The sequence below is a fragment of the Gracilinanus agilis genome, chromosome 2 (assembly GCF_016433145.1).
Source record: "Gracilinanus agilis isolate LMUSP501 chromosome 2, AgileGrace, whole genome shotgun sequence".
Classification (NCBI taxonomy): Eukaryota; Metazoa; Chordata; class Mammalia; order Didelphimorphia; family Didelphidae; genus Gracilinanus; species Gracilinanus agilis.
The window spans coordinates 600231866-600251081 of NC_058131.1; the positions used below are offsets into that span (position 1 = coordinate 600231866).

Here is a 19216-nt window from a genome sequence, read left to right on the forward strand (position 1 = left end):
CACTATTGCCAAACCATACCTGAGACAGAAGAGTACAGGCAGGGGCAGAGAGATAGGAGACCTTCTAGTCTAAAATGCTGCTGCTTCTGACCACTGTCACAGCTTCCTTGTGACTCAGCAACACTGCAAGCTTTTTTCTTACAAGAGGGTCTGGCCAGAGGGTAGTACTCCAAGACGGGAAAGCCAAACCAGCTGACCCTTTTTTCAGGTACCAATCATCAAGGAGCTGCCTCTTAGAGGATGTCAACCCTCTCTCTAATAGCCCTCACTATTCCCTAATTTCCTAATATAATGTTGATTAAAGCTTTCATATATTTTAATGAGTAGACATAAAGTTCCTAGCCATTGGGTTAGGTCAAATATTCTAATTTTCATGAAGCCTCTAGATCTTTGCTTCACTTTTGATGAATAATAATGAAAACTTAATATTAACTTAGCTTATGGAAAATAATTGTATCAACATTAGCCAAGAGATCCACTATTGCCATAAATTCAAGGACAGCCTTCATTTGAGGGATCTGCAGAAGCGCCTTCCATCTTAATATCCAAACTTCTTCTAGGCTTCCCATGATATGGCAGCCAATAGGCCATGAAAGTCTAGCTAACCAACTGAGGCCTGAAGAAACCCACTCACTTCACAAGCTGTTCATGGCCGTGAATAATTTTTCTTTATTCCAAAAGTTGTTTTTTGAGGGGTTGTTTTTGGGGGTGGGGAATGGGGGAACAGACCCTTTTTGTTTTTCCTAAAGCACAATTCATAGTAAAAATCTCTCTCCTTCCACACTGGTTCCAGATGATGGGGATAGTTCATTCTGCCTCAGGAAGACCTACACTGTACCTGAGCTTTTTGACTTTTGCCACTACAGCGGCCTTAGCGAAGCTGGGGGTGAGGGGGTGGGGGGAGGGCATGGGAGAGGGGGAGTGAGTGTGCATCTCTTTCTGTATTTTGATTGGACCCTCTTGTTCAACATAGCGTCTTATTTTTGACATATTTGCTTCCAGATAGGTTTTTAAGTAACAGTCACTTCCACATTCCTATTATGTTGTAGAGTTTCCCCCCACCCCTAAATTTAAAATGCTGCCCTGAAAAAAAAAATTAGTTTGTATACTGAAAACCTTCCAGCTTCTGGATCTTAAAGGGGGTGGGGTGGGGGGAATGGAATCCTTCAGCTCTAAGGCATTTAAAATTTGCAACTAGCAATGCAATTTTTTCTAAACACGGCAATGTTTACCTTTATTAAGAAAATTATATCAAGCAATGGTGTCCTTGATCTTTTTATTTTCTCATATTACTTTTGAACCTATTTTGATTCTGTGTGGTAGTAAACAAAGATCATTGCAAACAAAAATGATAATTTTGTTATCTTTGATTCAATGGAATTTCTTTACTTAAAATAAAGGACAAAATCAACCAACATGTGGCCTGGGCGTTTTCTTTGTGCAGTGATTGTTTTCCAGAGACAGCATGGAAGAAAGATCATTGGCCCTGCAATCAGAAGAAAATGCCATCTTTGCTGGCCATGTGATTGTGGGAAAACCACCCAATGTATCTGAACCTCAGTTTCATTGGCAAAGTGAAGATAATGATACTGGCACCCACTATCTCACAAGGTGCTTATAAAGAAATTGTTTTGTAAGGTTAAAACACTATATAAATGTGGACTATCATTATTCTACCCAACAGTCCCTTTCTTAGTTATTTAATCTAAAACCATTGCTAAGTTTGCATGACTTGGCTCACAGACTTCCCTTAGGCAACTAAGTGTGGGATGCATGATTTAGGAGTGGGCTTGTAGCAGAGATGGAAAGTGCCAGGCTCCACAGCAGAGCAACCACTCTTCTCTGCTCTCCTCGGAAGCTAGCTCCTAGGAGAAAAGGGTAAGACAAGCAAAACATCAAGGTCTTTTCGCTGTTGATTTAAAATTGGATTTAAAATTAATAATCCAAAATTATTTTTAACTTACCCTATCCATGAACTCTACATTCTTCATCACTTTCCAGTAACAAATGCACCTACTTACCTTAGATTCTTTGTCAAGCTTCTTTCATAACAACAAGCTTTAAAAGGCTGGGTAAGACCAGAGATTCTTAACATTTTTTTGTGGCATGGACCCATTTGGCAATCTAGTGAAACCTAAGGATCCCTTCTTAGAATAGTCTTTCAAATGTATAAAACAAAATAGAGAAGATTACAAAAGAAAGAAATTATACTGAAATATAAATATCAAAATATATTTAAAAAACAAGTCCGTGGACCCCACGTTAAGAACTTTTAGTATAAACATTATTAAAACCACAGACACCCTTTTTTTCCCCATTTGCCCAAATCATTGGCTAAATTAAACACTAAAAGCTGACATAGCCATCCGTCACCCAAGCGCATCACCTCATTTTTTTCTTTTCCTTCCCTCATGGATTCAAAAAACTTGAGTCCCTATCATTTCTACCTCAACAATTATCTCTCCCCTCCTTTCTTCTCATAGCCAACATACTAGTTTATGCCCTCTTCCAAACAAGACTATTATAACTCTCGTCCTTGGTCTCTATGCTGCCAGGGTTATCTTCCCTCCTCTTCTTTGCCTGAAGCTAAACAACTACTTCAGTATGTCACCCCTTCCTTGGTGGCTCCCTATTGCGTTCCAAATAAAGCACAATATAAGCTAAGAATCTGATGTTCAAAGCCCCCACGATCTGGCCTCTAGCCTTATCTCATAGCCTTTCACACATCCTACATTCCAGCCAAATTAGACTATTCTGTGTTCCCCAACTTCCCCATCCCCTGCTTTTCTCAACATGTCTTTGTTCATGTCACCCCACCCTCCCTCACCTAGGATGGCCATTAATACTCTAATCTCCATCCATTGAAGTTCCAACCTTTCTTTAAGGCCAGTCTTTCCCGAACTTTCCAGGTGAGAGCGATACTTTCCTCTAATTTTACCCTCTGCCTGGATGTCCGTTTGTACACATTGCTTTTCTCTATCTGCCCTCCTTCCCCTCAGGAGAGCAAGATTTGGTTGATATCTGTCTCTCTTTTCTCATCACCTCGCCCATAATATCAGAGAGGTGACTTTCACAAAAACCCCAACCTAGGTTCATGGGAAGGCCTGTTTTACTAGAGCTTCCAAAAAGTAGATATAACTTTGTTTTGCTGACCTTCACCCAGGGAAGAATCATTCCTCTTTACCAAAGAGATATGACAAGCTGGCTTAGAAACTGTCTGTTCAGGAAGTTGAGAATAGTAAGAGAACATTGACAGCACCCATGTTACTATTAAAAAACCTCATCCATCTCCAGTGAGCAAGTCTGTCCTTCCCAGGCTGTCTTTGATCATAGACGGCTCCTGGGGGACGTGGCCATGACCTTGTGAAAACGGCCACATGAAGGACATTCCAGGCCCGAGATATTAGGTAGGTCATTATCGGTGGGAAGTTTGCTTCACATCGGGTCTGCACAGCTTGCTGTCACGGTCAATTAAGACAACTAGTCCTGCTCAGGGTCAAACAGACTCAGGAACACAGACAGCTGTGACTCGTGGCCACCCCTCGGGCTTTGCGTGTGTCGTGTTCACATCTGTGCCTCGATAGGCTGCAGTGTGGCAGTAGGGTACCTATAGTCACAGGCTCCAAATCCTACGAAAATGTGGGTTTGATTATACCGAATATCTCTGGCACAAAATGAACCTCTCGACCACAGCTTGGTACAGATCTTTTCCTTGGTGAGGATCAGGGGTCCAATTTGGTTGACCTTGTATCATTGTCATCATTTCAGCTCTTTGCTATCAGACTCTAGGGATGGCGTCACCTGGATTTGGGGACTGCCTCCTCTCCAAGTGAATGGAAGGCCAACTTTGCTTTGGACCACTGTGCCTCACTTTGGATTCCAAAAAAATAAAAATAAAAATAAGAGGATCTCCCTTTCTGGCAGTTGCCCATAATTCACTAAAATGATTTTGCCGGCAAGAACTCTCACTGGATACATGCAATTAAATTATTAAATTAAATGCACAGTAAGTTTGATGGAGCTGTCATGTGGAAGAGAATTAGGTTTGCTCTGTTTGGCAGGAGAGAGCAGAATGAGGAGAAAAGCATGGAAGCTGAAATGAGGCAGATTTCAGTTCAAAATAAGGGGAAACTTCCTAATAATTAGAGCTACCCTAAAATGAAATGTACTGTCTTAGAAACCAGTGGGTTCCCCCTTGCTGGCCAAAATGGGTATATTGAAGAGAGGGAGATTCCCTTTGAGGTACGGTTTAGACTTGCTGACCTGATCCCAAAAAGAATTGGAATGGGACTTGAAATAAATGATGCACTAGATAGTGCCAGACAAGTATATGGTGCCTAAGTCCATGCCCAAGGACTCAAGCATGAGAACTTGCTCTCTGATGGGATCTCCATGGGGCATTCAGAGTTTCAACCCTCATCATTCCCGTCCCCCAGGATAACAAGCCCAAAAAGAAAGAGCTTTCTGACCAATGCAGGGCAGCCCTTCTCTTGGATTAGGGTCCCACTGCCTTTAAAAGTTATTTTCCCATTCTTTGCTACTTGGATATGTCACATAATGTGTCCAAAATGATTTTCTTCTCTATAAAAATGGATATAATACCTCATGTCCTCCCTCTCATGTGAGATAATGTTGGTAAAAAGTACCTTGTAAACTCTGAAGGGTGTACCCAAGTATTAGACCTTCATCTCTAAGATCAGAGATGAAATGACCAATTCCCCCTTTGGGAGGTGACAGAGCAAAGCAACGTCCCATGAAAGCTTTCCTCCTCTCCTCTCCCCACCTCCCACCCCCAACTAGCTATCCTCGAAACATAGATTTCTTAAAGATAATGACACATTGGACAAAGCCAACAGAGAGAAACCAACTCGCATGCTCACAGATCAAAGAAAATGGAATTCACCAGTGGATCCCAGGAGCATGATAGCACTTAGCTTAGGAAGGAAGCTTAGAAATCAGCTCATCCAACCTTTCATTTCACAGATGAATAAACCAAGACCTAGAGAGATGGTTCAAGTTTACACGAGTCATAGGGAGCAAAGGCAGGATGGAATCCCCTGTGCTCTTCTTCCCTGTTCCCAGGACCGCACACCCCTTTATGGGATGCCCTCAGTCTTCTAGGCAAGATGCTGCGAGGCTATCCCGGAGAGCGGCTCCCAGCTAGTCTCGTGTCTGTGGCCCTGCGGGGCCGCCCTGGCCCTCTGGGTACCCAGGCCATCCGGAGGCATCTCCACACCTAAACTCCCACAGAGGCTGCCCACACCTTCTGCTCTCCCCCAGTGTGTGGCCTCTCCCTTTCCCTACCTCCCATCACCCCCAGATGGAGCGGCTAAAGGTCCTCTCCTCCCTAGCTGTCCCAGGAATGAGTGAGAGGAGCCTTTGCTCCACTGCCCATCTCACTGCTTCCTAAGGAAAAATGGAGGTTCCTCTCACCCAGCCCCCTATGGGGTCAGCCCAGCAAGACATCAGGGCAGAGAGAAGGCGGCTCTGCAGCCTCTGTGCCCAGCCTCTGTCTAGCATCACAGGAACCCCGGGGAAAGGACCCAGGCAGCATGCTGACAGCAAGAGATCACAGGAATCCTGGGGAAAGGACCCAGGCAGCATGCTGACTTAGTGAGGGTGCCGAGATAGAGAGCCGAGATAGAGAGCATCTTGTCCTAGGAGTGAGGAAAGGCTGAGTCTGAATGCTGCCTCTGGTGCACAACCACTACCACCACCACCACCACCACCACCACCACCACTACTACCACTACTACTACTACTACTACTACCACTACCACCACCACTACTACTACTACTACTACTACTACTACTACTACCACTACCACTACTACTACTACTACTACCACTACCACTTCTACTAGCATTTATCTAGTGCTTAAAGTTTACAAAATACTTTTAAAATGTTATCTTGTTTTTCCTCCCAAACAATATAATCCAGCTCCAAGACCGGGATCCTGTTGTGCCACCAAATGCCTCTGAGAAGGCACAGAGTTGCAAAGGAGAGAAGACCAAAAATCAAAGACAAAATGAAACAGAGCCAAAGCGTGTGTGTGTGTGTGTGTGTGTGTGTGTGTGTGTGTGTGTCGAGAGGAAAAAAAACCCAAAATACTACCATCCATAGTAGCTAAATATTTTAGAAATGAAAAGTAAAAAGATATCTCACTAACTGCACACAAGGATTTAGTGTTAGGTCAGGCTTTAGGGGAAACCTTCACAGGATTGGGCAGAGAGAGCTCATTTTCTTCTGTACTTGGTTCCTTTTTGTTTTGTATACCTCTCCTGTTACATGGACTTACTTAGCTGGATTTACAGAGGGTGGCGAGGTAGAGCAGAGTCAGGAAGACCTGAGTTCAAAAGCAAACTCAGACACATACCGTGTGACCCTGGACAAGTCACTTCACCCTGCAGTTTCCTCACCTGGAAAATGAGCTTGAGAAGGAACTAGCAAACCACTCCAGTATCTTTGCTGAGAAATCCCGAATGGAGTCATGAAAAGTTAGATATGACTGAAAAATAACTGAATAATTAAAAATGTACAGAACATATTAGAACAGTTTGTTTTCCTAAAATAAAAAAATCCCCCTAAAACTATCCCCCACAAATAGCAAAACTGAGTCACAGTTTGTATTTTATCAAGCACTCTTCCTCCATCTGCTTAGACACACGTGCCTTCAACCAATTGAGGGCAGCCAAAAATGAAAAAATGAGGATGAATAAAAATGGGGGAGGGGGAGAATCAAACCTAGATATGCTTGAAAATGGCATCTTTTTTGATGTGTCTAGTAGAGGCTTTGAAACTTCACTTTTGCGTGCACAGCTTGACTTTGCAAAAATAACTGTCACCCTGCCATGGAGAATGAAAATTTTTGGCACTAGGAAATGGGTGTTTATAAAAAGTAATCATCTAAAAGTGCCTTTTATGGCATCCTGTGTGTTACGCCCTTGGCAGCTGCCTTCCTTGGCTTCTCCCTAGTGCCAGCTCCGCTTCCCACTTACCAAAAACCCAAAACGAAGTTATAGTTAGGGGCTATGAAGCGATCAAGTGTGGCCACAGCTCTTCCTCTTTTAAAAAGAAAACGGGAAAATGCTTTCCCTTCGTTCTTACAGCTTTGGAGAGGTTCCACTCCGACAGTCAGCAGTCCTTCGCCCGCATCTCATGCACTTTGTCATCTATTCGTATTTCTTTTACATGTTTCTTAGTTGTCTGTCCATATAGAATATCCATATGTTCTCTATACTGCACATAATATAGGCAAATGTGCACACACGTAGACATATATAATATGCAGAATTCACTAGCCTAGAAGCTCCCTGAGGGCAGAGCTGGATATCAGCTAAACGCTGAATCTCCCCAGTGGCCAAGCACGATGCTCTCTACATAGTAGGTGCCATAGAGTACGTGTTGCTGTTGTTTTCCGTGGGAAGGCAGAGGCAGCTGGATTATAGTCAAAGCAGCCTAGACTGGGAATGGGCAAGTTTGAGTTCAAGTCTCACTAGTTGTATGACCGTCATCGGGTCATTAGAGGTGGCTGTGACTCCGTGGTTTGTTTAACTTTTTAATATTTTAAATATATTTGTTTTTATTTTTTGTTTTAAATAAATTTTAATTAAAAATTTCTTTTTTAATATTTTTAAAATATATTCTAAATATTTTTTTAAATAATTTGTCCCCAGAAAGATGGAGTAGGAAAATTTTCCAGACTCTGAGTCTGAAATCAGGAAGATTTCAAATACATCCTCAGATGCTTCCCAGCTGTGTGACCCTGGGCAAGTCCCTTGGCCTCTGATTGCCTGACGAAAGGATCCCCCGGAGAAGGAAATGGCAAACCATCCGGAACCCTTGCTGAGAAAACCCCATGATCCTTGGAATCATGGAGTCAGACGTGATGGAGAAACACGTCCCCCTCTCTGGGCAAACTCTGTAGCAGATGACATCTGAAACTCTAGGATGCTCTGATCTTTTCAAACTGAAAACGGCTTCTGGGCTCAAGGGGCTGGGGTAGTCTGTCTTATTTACTAAGAGACTTCTCTATACTCCCAACTAGCACCCCAGGTTTTCTAGGCTTTCCATCTTTCTGGAGATAAATTATTTTTTTTTAAATTTTTAAAATTTTAAAATTTTTAATTTATAATTTTTTAAAATATTTATAATTTATAATATTTATATATTTTTAATTATTAAAACACATTTTAAATTTTAAAAAATATTTAAAACAAATATATTTAAAATATTAAAAAATTAACAAAAGAGTCTTTAAAATTTTTTAAATTATTAGATTCAAATTCCCTTCTACAGTTTCCCCAAAAGAAGGGGGGGTGCAATGTGACTCCTTAGATTGAGAGCCTGACCTAGAGATAAGAAGTCTTGGGTTCAAAAAGGATCCCAGGCAAACTATTTAACCCCAGTTACCTAGGCCTTACCACTCTTCTGCCTTAGAACCAATTCACAGTATTGATTCTAAGAGGGAAGGTTAGTCAAAAAAAATAAAATAGAAAAGGCACTCAGTATACAATATGAGTCGGATATGGGACAGGTATTTATTTCCTATACAAAATAATACTAAAGCAAAAAAGATTCTCACAAGCATGATAGCAGTAAGACTTAAACAAAAAGCAGCAGTGCTAACTACTGTGCACCCAGAGGAAAGGTGACACTTAAAACCATCTAACAATAGGACCGCTGCTGAGGCGTTCTCTGATGAGGCTTGCACTTCTCCTCAGCCTCACGCATCATCCGGCAAGCCAGGCCAGGGGCTCGGGTTTTTCTTGGTTACTTCTCCCATGCAGAACCTTCTCCTGCCACCCGTCGGCTCCACTCATTGGACCCAAGACCTCAAGACTTCTTGAACTCACAGCGTGGCAACAAGCCCATGCAAAGGCTTGTGGAAACTGTTGAATCGTTGCCTTCTCTCATTCAATCTCTAGTCTAAGTGACTCTTGTGTGGAAGGTATAGACAGAAAGAAAAGTTCTTATGTAAATATACCTATTTTGCAAGAATAAATGGGCAGCTGGGTGGCTCAGTGGATTGAGAGTCAAGCCTAGAGACGGGAGGTCCTAGATTCAAATCTGGCCTCAAACACTTCCCAGCCGTGTGACCCTGGGCAAGTCACTTGACCCCCATTGCCCACCCTTACCACTCTTCCACCAAAGAGCCAATACACAGAAGTTAAGGGTTAAAAAAAAAAAAAAAAAAAAAAAAAAGAATAAATGTGTGATGGCCAAGAGACACAGTATGGTGTAGTCACAAGAGCACGGGACTGAGTCAAAATGCTTGGACAAGCTTTAGCTCACTAGCTCTGGGACCATAAGAAAAGTCACTGTCCTCTCTGAAAGATAAATCTTCTCAGCTGTGGAATGTATTTAAAATGTCATATAAATTGAGGAGTTATTTGCAAAAATTGAAACTGCAGGTAAAAGATGGCAGCCTCCCATAAGTACCAAGACATGGAAAAGGGCCCCAGGAATGAATATGAGAGGAACAGTTATAGGATTTTAAACTAAAAGAAAAGTTAGAGAGTATCTAGTTGAGTGGTGTCTACCTCACTTGAAGGCCTTATGTTGACTTAGAAAACCACAAATAAGCATCATCTATGTTGTATTCTATTTTTATTTATTTTGTTAAATGTTTTTCAGTTACTTCTAATCTGGTTTGGGAATGCAGTTGAGAGTTTAGCAAACTACGCTTGCCTGGAGTTTGATGCCTCTATTCTAGTAGAACCCCCTCCTTTTTCAGATGAGGTCACTAAGCCTATAAAGGTCCAATGATTTGCCCTCAGTTACATGATTAGTAACTCACAGAATTTGTATTTGAAAAGACACATATTGGGAAAGAGGTAAATGGTGACAAAAGAAACTAGGGAGATATTGAATGAGCCAACAAGAGCCAAACAGTATTCTACAGGAATTGACCTGCACAGGACACCCAAGGAAAGTGAGAGAAAGTTCAAGAGGACCGAGGCCAGGAGCCAAGAAGGAAGTGAGCTGTGAGAAAATAATTCAATGAACAGATACCAGGTATCAGGAGGTTTGAAAGGACTTTACTTGCCTCAAGAATTTGGGTCTAAAAAAGAGGATGCCCAAGAAGCCAAGAAGTGAATCAAAATATTGCTAAGGTCCAGACTTGGGTGATAATAAACATTGGTCAATTGACTGACTCTTTAAGGAGCCATGCTGTACACTTGTGATTTGCTTACCTTTTATAGCCTCTGTGTGCCCCCTAGACTTCCCCAAATATGCCCTCCAAACAGCTGGCTGGAAGTATGATGATCTGTCATACTCGTTACAGAGGCACTGGTTTGGGGTCAGACCAAGGGTGCCAATATCCCATCGTCTCAGGCTAAAAAGGAATAGGATGATAGTCCCTAGGATGAAAGCAGTGGGAGTAGCTAGCAATGAATATCTTGTTTTTATCACAGTACTCAAGAAAATAGGTCAATATTTATATTTCTCTCCCCTCGCTGCCACCCTTCCTTAATTCTACACTTGCCCCATAGCTTAGATGACAGCTGGAGAGTTAGGCTATGTTCCCCCTAGTTGTAGACATTTAGGAAGATTTTCTCAGTTTTGCTAGTTCAGTGTAGAGGAGCCAAGGGACGTCTGATCCTGACTGGGTGCACGTAGCTGGAGAAAGGTATGGGTGTACAGACACATAGGCAACCACAAAAATATATTCCTGATCTTTCACACAAAGAATTCATCAGACAATATGATTTCCTCCAGGACAGGCAGAGAGAAAGGATGGGCAAACTCCAGGTCATTGGGGGAAGTAACAAGCAGGTTTGCTTAAAAGGCAGTGTCCTCAGCCACAGTCCGGGGTCCAAACAGCTGCTCAGCTATGACTTTGCCATCATATTTGGGCAGTGTGCCACCAAAGTCAGCGGGCAGTATGTCTTCATCGATTTCCTGGAAGAAGGTCTCCAAGTCATCACCGTGAATGAAGACCTAGGCAAGGCAAGAAAAACACCTAAACAGGAGACATCCTGGATGTGGGAATGGCAGTGACTTGGGGGAAAGGGAGTAATCTTTTACCTTTCCTCTCTTTCACTTCTCCTACTCAGTCAAGACTACCTCAGTAATATTTCTTGCATCTGGCCACTTCTCTCTGTTTCTACTGCCACCAGAAGAAAAACCTTGGCGGAATAGTGAATGGAATGAAGCACCTGAAGTCAGGGAGACCAGAGTTTGAATCTCGCTGCAGGCAATTGCTATGCAACCTGGACATATCATTTAACCTCTGTCTGCCTCAGTTTCTTCAAGTGTAAAATGGAGGTCATAATAACTTTCCAAGGTTGCTGTATCAGCAGTGATGATATTTATAGAGCTTTTAGATCAATACCCAGTACATATTAATTAGGAGCTTAATAAATGTTTATTCCCTTTTCTTACCATCTTCCTAGTACAGTGATTCCCAAAGTGGGCGCCACCGCCCCCTGGTGGGTACTGCAGCGATCCAGTGATGGCCACAAGTGCATTTATCTTTCCTATTAATTGCTATTAAAATTTTTTTTTAATTAATTTCCAGGGAGCTAAGTAATATTTTTTTCTGGAAAGGGGGTCTTGGGCCAAAAAAGTTTGGGAACCATTGTCCTAGTATATAAGTACTCTTATCACTTAGCTGGATTATTTCAATAGCCTCTTGGCAGATCATCCCAATTCTCTTTTTCTGCTCCTTATCTAGCCCTACTGCCATTGCCAGAATAGTCTTCCTTGTGCATATATCTGATTATGTTCATTTCTTTGCATAAAAATGTTCATTGGTTCTCTATTGCCTGCTAAGTAAAATTCAAACTTCTTTGTTCATCATTCAAGGCTTTCTACAGTCAAGGGCCATTCTATTTTTCTTTTTTTTAACCCTCATTTTCTGTCTTACTAACAACTTTAAGACAGAAAGGTATTTCAAGACAGAAGGTAAGAGTTTAAAAGAGAGAGAGAGAGAGAGAGAGAGAGAGAGAGAGAGAGAGAGAGCAGGGAGGGGCAAGCAATTGGCTCAGTGGATAGAGAGTCAGGTCCTGGGTTCAAATTTGCACTTAGATACTTCCTAGCTATGTGACCCTAGCCAAGTCACTTAACCCCATTGCCTAAGCTTTATCACTCTTCTGCCCTGAAACCAATACTTCATATCAATTCTAAGACAGAAAGGAAAGGTTTAAAAACGAGAGAGACAGAAGGGCAAGGGCTAAGAAAATGGGGTTAAGTGTCTTGCCCAGGGTCACACAGCCAGAAAGTATCTGAGATTTGAACCCAACTCCAAGCCTGGTGCTCTATCTACTATGCCACCTCATTGCCCCACCATCCTATTTTTCCAGCCATAATCCATATCAGCCTTCTCCAGTCTCTTTATACAGCAGCCAAACTGAACTACATCCCCAAACATGTTTCCCCCCATTATCTGGAATGTTCACTTTTCTTGATGAATTCCTACCCATAATTTAGATGCAAGCCAAATGCCACCTCCTTCAGGAAGCTCTCCTTGAGTTCCTTAGTTGATAATAACTTTCCCTCAGGGCCTCACATAGCACTTGGTTTTATAATGTATTTTCCATGCAATATTTTGTCTTCTAGTGACCCGTGTTGACATCCTATCTCTCTACTAATCTGTATACTTGTCACAAAAATTTTCATTGGCTATCCTACCATGCTGGGTAGGGTAGAAGTTGCCTGTCCTTATTACAACTTTTTTTTCCCCTCCATCTAGTACTGTGCCCTGTACATATAGCAGGCACTTGTTAAATTGAATAGATTCATTGCTTGAATCTGAAAATTTCTGATCAGAAGGTAAACTACCAGATTCTGACCTTAGAGTGGGAGCTCCTCAATATGGAATTCTGTTTGGCACAATAATACATATATAACCCAAATCCCATTAATTACCATCTTGGAAGGAGGGAAGGGAAGGGAGAGGGGGACACAATTTGGATCTTATAATTTTGGAAAACATATTTGAAGAATTGTTTTTACATGTAAGTTGGAAAATAAAATATCTTTGAATATTAAAAAAAAAGAACGTGAATTCCTTGAGATAGGAACCGTGATTTTGTCTTTCTTTATACCCTCTGTTCTTAGTACAGCACCGAGCACATAGTAGGCCTAAATAAATGTTTATCGGCTGACTAATTGATATGTTGGACAGGTTTCCCCTTAGCCTATGTGGATTTGGCAATCTGAGCCTTATGCCTTGGACATCATAATAGTTCATCGCTTTGTGATCGCTGGTCAGAGTCCTTGGAGGGCCCAGTTCTTGCTCCCAGCCCTGACCTATTAGTTCAAATAAAACACAAGCTCATACTCACCCGCTCCAGAAGTTTATGCTTTAAGAAAGGCTTAACCACATTGTAGGTGGTGGTGAAGTACCATGGCTGGTGGATGAAGTGGATAGCTTTGAATCTGGCCGGGAAAGAATCCTGCAGAAACAAAGAAATAACCTTCCTCATCTCTTTGATTGGTTCTCATCTTTTCATCTGTCCTCACAACCCCTAGGGAAAGGCAGACGTCAAGAGGACCATCTGCCCCATCTTGGTACAGGTAAGGAGGGATAGAGACACAAAATGAAGGAGTGGCTTGGCCATAGTCCATTCCAAGAAGAGGATGTAGGGGCCCTTCCTCCCCTTCTAAAGACCTATGTGCTGGACCTCCAGGAAGAACATCTTCTGTTATCCTGTCAATTCAATTGTGACTTGGAATAAACTGGTATTGGGTGGAGCCAGCAAGACAAAGATAGGGAAAATGATCCGCTTTCAGGTAGCTGGGCATTTAAAAGTTTAAATTTGAATAGCTTTGTCAGCTGTCTGCTGAGTGAATTGATTCACTTTATAGACTGCCAAGATTCTCTTATTATACTTCATTCTGCCACATGTCCCCCATCCTTTCACAAGCCTACATAGAAAAGGAGCCAGCTATTTTGGTTAGTTATAAGAAAGAACTCTCCTTATAATAGTGTTAAAAGCACTGCCGTGGTAACCAAGGGATGTGCGGTCTTCTGCTCTAAAAGATTTAAAAAATAGACTAGATTCACGTCACTTTATATTTAGTTCTAGCTAAAGCCAAGGAGAAGAGATGAGTGACTTTTTCAGATCACTTTTAGATGAGTGTAAGAAGTATGAGAATAATAGAGAAAAGAGGTAAAAGCGACCCAACCTGGAGCATGTCCACCATCTTCCTGAGCTCTGAGGGCCTGAGGCCTGCAGCTTGGTTCATGGTGAAGCCCTTGAAGTTCTCCACAATGCAGAAGCCATTAATTTGGGTTTCTTCATTCTCCAGCAGCTTTTCCAAGATGACACAGTAAGCCTGCAGGATCTCCATCACAAAGGGGAGGAGAAGGAAATAAAGAAAACTTGGGTTTTCCTGCTATAACTGCTGGTATCTGGGGAGATTCCAGACCTTGGGAATCTTCCTCCTCGATAACTATATACTATACTAACTTCCTCCTAGATAAGACCTTTTACTTGTTTGATTGCTAACATTTTTTTTTACATCATTTTGTGTCCAGGAGTGAGTTCCTTCTTCCAGGACTTTGGGCTACTGGAGTTTCTGCTTACCTATTATGAAAAAATACTTCACTTAATCCAGAGTTGATTCTACCCCAGAGTGTAGCTGGGCATTAGCCTATAGGATGAAGTGTCCTGGAATTGTAGGAATAGGAGAAGGTGGGGAGAAGGGAAGGAGAAAGGGAGGTGGTCATCCCAGTCTTGATACCTTTCCCATTGGGAAGTGAGAATGATCATCATAACAGATAAGTAAGTGGCCAAAAGATCTGTTATCAAAAGGACATTGTTTTCAGAAGAGGAATGAAAAAGTACTTCTAACCCCTAATAATATGAGAAATTTAAATCAAAATAGCTCTGAAATATCACTTCCCACTCATCAAACTGGCAAAGATAAGAAAAAACAGAAATAGTATTAGATGTACTGGAGGAAGTCAAGCACACTAAGGCATAATTGGTGGAACAGTGACTTAGTCTAATCATTCTAGAAAACAACTAGGAATTCTGTGAGAAAATTTATCAAATTGATCATGCCCTTTTGTTCAGTAATCCCATGATTAGACGTGTCCCTTGAACAAGTCAAAGACAGGCCCCACATGAATAAAATATTTCACAGCAGCATTTTATGATAATAAAACAACTAAAAACAAAGTCCATTGATTGATGAACAGCTAAAAAATTATGGTATGTGAATTACTAAAATATCATTGCTTGATCAGAAGTGATGAATATGAAGAATTTAGAGAAACCTGAGAAGATTTATGTGAACTGATATGAAATGAAGAAAACAAATCAGGAATATATAATACATACTAATTACAATAATGTAAATAAATGACAACTAAAGGCAGTTGGTTACAGATGATGAGATACACCTTCCTCATTTTAATAGAGAGGTACAAATTTCTGGGCAACAAATATTATTGGAAACCCTGTCAAGATGCCATCATCTGTTGGTTTTGTTTAACTGTTTTCTCTGCTAGAAAGAGAATTTCTGGAGGGGATGTGGTTAATTGGAGAATTAAAGACATGAAATATAAAAGAAGGTTTAAAAGTGAATTATTAGGGGGAAGCCAGGTAGCTCAGTGGATTGAGATCCAGACCTAAAGATAAGAAGTTCTGGGCTCAAATCTGTCCTCAGATGATTCCTAGCTATGTGACCCTGGGCAAGTCATTTAACCCCCATTGCCCAGCCCTTACCATTTTGCCTTGGAACCAATACACAGTATTGATTCTAAGACAGAAGGCAAGGGTTAAAAAAAAAAAAAAAAAGAGTGAATTATTAGTAAGCCAAGTTACTGGGTGAATAAGAAAGCATTTCTGAAGAGCAAGTCATGGGATTTTTTATTTCTAATTATTAATACTGAATGAAGGTCCTGTCTAGCCAGAATTGCTAAAAAGTTCAGGGTAGACAGGAATGTAGCCTGAGGTTATTGGACTCATACCAGAATGAAGTGGAATGTCACAGAGAAATTGTTGAGCCTTGCTAACCTCATCAAAAGTGATTTCCTCATAGTCCCAGTTTTCAATGTTGAAGAGCATGACCACACGACCATATTTATCCCGGCTGGAGAGAATGCCTGGATAGCCAGCTTCAATGGTACAACGAACTGCTTCTATTGACAGATCTTCAAAGAGCTCGGGGTATTGTTGTCGAAAATTCACATAACCTATAGGTGAGAAGAAGCCAGAGTCCTGAGTGGCCTGTTCCCTTATGTCATCCCTAGAGGTCTTCTGCAGAAATAATTTGTCCTCTTTTTCACTTAAAAGTTTTAGAGATTTTTGATCTCCTGGGCTTGGATCCATTCTCACTGATGTTTTACACAGCCAATTTAAGCCGTTTTTCCCTGGCAGAGTTACAATTTGGGGAGAAAAGGGGTGGCCGGGGTTTTTGTGCTAGGGCACTGAAATTTATAGAGCATTCACTCCACAGGTGGCCTCCGAAGTAGCACTTGCGGGTGGATTTCACGTGACTTGACCAGGGAGCAAAAATTGCTAGTTATGGCTCTGCTTTTGGAAGCAGGGGGAAAGTTTTCCTGTTTAGCATAGACATTTTTTTTATTAGAGGTAATCCTGCAAAGCAAGGAGAACATCTAGAGGGAGCACACATCATTCTATAGTGTCTGTTTTGATCTAGGCAATGATAACTCCAATATGTACCGTCCTTACCCATTCTGTCCAACGAAAAATTTTCTGTCTTAGGAGCTGAAAAACTTATTCCAGTGACCTCTGCTCTCTCTTCCTTCCTCTTCCTGAAATATTCACAAACCTGAAACTGAGCTTTGAGGTCTAGGTAGCCAGAAGGAAAAAGCACCCCTGTTCCATTAGGTACATGGCCCCAATTCTATGATCTAGTCTGATTCCACAGTTCCCTGTGGTATGAGAAGAAAAGGCTCTTCCTTCCAGAAGTAAGCTGAAACCAGCTAGTGAAGGAAAGAGAAACCATCAAACAAGTGATGGTACCTTTGGGGCAGAATCCCAGCACTTCTGAGCTAGAGGGGACCTTAGAAGTCATCTAATACAACTTTCCAGCTTTAAAAAATAATCAAGTTTCACCCAACTAGTGAGTGACCTAAAGAGTTCTAAATGTAAGTGCAAGGATACAACTAAGGCAGAAAAGTACATGTGAGCTTTGGTTGGGAAGGCTCACTGCCTCACTCCCCAGAAACATACCCTGTTCCAAGGGCAGGTGCCCAGCCTCACCTTTAAGCAGGTCATAGGCACGACTGACATCAAACTTGCGGGCCCGAACAAAACGTAGGAAGAAGTCATTTTCCTTCTCTTGTACTTTCTCAGCCACCAACAGACCCATGTCATCTCCACTGTCTGCTCGTTCTTGAATAAGTTCCCGCAACTCCCTCACGGCTGCTTCCCGGGATTCCTCTGTCTCATTGAGCTCATCCTTGGCCTGGAATTGGAGACAGGAGGGCCTGTACAAGAGGAATGGCCCCAAACATCACAGTAGCCATTATAAAGGACTTGGGCGGGGGGAGAAGGCAGCTGGTCCTTCCAGGGGGCCAAGGTCCTCATTCAACAAGACTAACGGGCTTCAACCCAATTCCCCAGCCTTTACCATTCTTCTACCTTGGAACTGACACTCCATATTGATTCTAAGACAAAAAGTAAGGGTTTTTTTAAGAGAGGAGGGAGGGAGGGAAGAAGGGGGGAGAGAGAGAAAGATAAAGAAATGGGGGGCAGAGAAGGGGGGTGAAAAGAGGCAGAGAGAGGGGAAAGAGAAGGGAGAGAGAGACAGAATAAGGAAGAAAGTTGAGAGAGAGAGAGAAAGAGAGAGAGAATGAAACTTGTTCTAGCATAAACTCTACTACCCTCAAAACTACTATAAGTCTGTCCTACAGTAATGATCTAAACCCTTAGGGTAATGCTAGAACTAGTCAGACCTTCTGGACTGAGATCATCTAAGCTCATCTGAACACTTCAGGGCTAGGCAAGGGATGGATAAATTGTAGGTGTGACAATGCTGGGTCATTGTCTTTTCTCCAACACTGCCTCCCCTGGCTTAGTGGAATGTCAGAATGTTGAACTGAGATTCAGGAAGACCTGCTGCCAATATTTATTAGCTATATGGCCCTGGCCAAGTCACTTAGCATCTCTGAGCCTCATTTGTAAGATGACCCTGTAGGATGAAATGACTTCTAAAGTCTCTTCTAACTCTAAATCTATGATCGATGACCCTTTAATATTTAATCCCACTTTTTATCCCCTCTACCTTCTGCAGGGTATGTAGGGGCACTTGGCTACACCTTCCAAAGACGGGCCCATGATCCTTGGTTGTGAGTCGCTCCAGTTTAGAACGCAATTCTTGCTCCTCCTCAGAGACAGCTCGGAATGTTCCTTCCTGGGGAAGAAAGGAGAGAAATGGAAGGAGAGACAGGGAACAAGAAGAGCAAAGTCAGATCACTTGGAACAAACCAAGTGAAAGATCCTAATTGCTCCCTTAAATGTGTGCTTTTTCATAGAATCAGAGGTATGAATAAGAGGCAAATCCTCACTTTGTGGGCAAATATCAAGGCTTAAAAGAACATGAAGTCTACAGGAAATGTGGCCCCAGCTTCCACAACATGTGCCCATTCTCTTAGACCCAATGATGGGAGAATTAGAGGAAAAGGAAAGAGGAAGGAGAGAACCTAGTGGTACTCACTGCTTCTGACATGCTGCTCCCAGGAAGGTTCTATGTGACTGGAAGGAGTGACAGTGTCTCTAATGAACCCCTTTGCTTCTCACCAGCTTCTTTTCAATGATGGGAAATCAGTTCTACAGTCCCATTACAAAAAGGGTCTCAACTGCTGGTTAAAAGAATAAGTGAGAACAGAAGAAAAACCATCAAATCTCAGTTTTTGATCTTAAGTTGCAACAGGCTGGGCTGGGTCAGCCCAGAAAAATACTCTATTTGTACTCCATCAACAAGCACTAGCGGGGTGAGGTTTGTGGGGGGGGGGGGGTCTAAACTCCTAGGCATTATTCAACCACTAATTGATGTTGTCCTCCTTCGTTTCCCACACAAAAACACAAATGCGTGCATACACAGATCTTAAAAACATCCTAACCTAGTGAACAGTTCTTATCCCTACTTCCTCTCTTCTTAGAATGAAGCACAAGTAGCCATATAGTAGGGTTTGGGGCTTTGGTTTTATAAGATTATTCACTTATAAAAATAAATAATACATAAACATGTTTTATGTGATAATACACACATAATCCAGACTGAATTGCT

The 19216-nt window shown here is 41.9% G+C and overlaps 1 protein-coding gene across 1 annotated transcript; it reads right to left on the bottom strand.

The window, feature by feature from the left end:
• Positions 1–10786: 10786 nt before the first annotated feature.
• Positions 10787–18655, bottom strand: RLBP1 (retinaldehyde binding protein 1). Its single transcript, XM_044662484.1, has 7 exons — positions 18644–18655; positions 18212–18340; positions 17188–17392; positions 15976–16154; positions 14138–14296; positions 13294–13404; positions 10787–10945 (listed from the first exon to the last, which is right to left on the bottom strand). Exons 1-7 carry the CDS (start codon positions 18653–18655, stop codon positions 10787–10789), a joined length of 954 nt encoding a protein of 317 aa, XP_044518419.1.
• Between the last annotated feature and the right edge of the window lie 561 nt (positions 18656–19216).

Coding starts and splice junctions, on each gene's coding strand:
- RLBP1 (XM_044662484.1), bottom strand. Junction 17,393..18,211: donor CCCTACATACCCTGCAGAAG/GTAGAGGGGATA, acceptor CTCCAATTCCAG/GCCAAGGATGAGCTCAATGA. Junction 16,155..17,187: donor TGCCTATGACCTGCTTAAAG/GTGAGGCTGGGC, acceptor TCTCACCTATAG/GTTATGTGAATTTTCGACAA.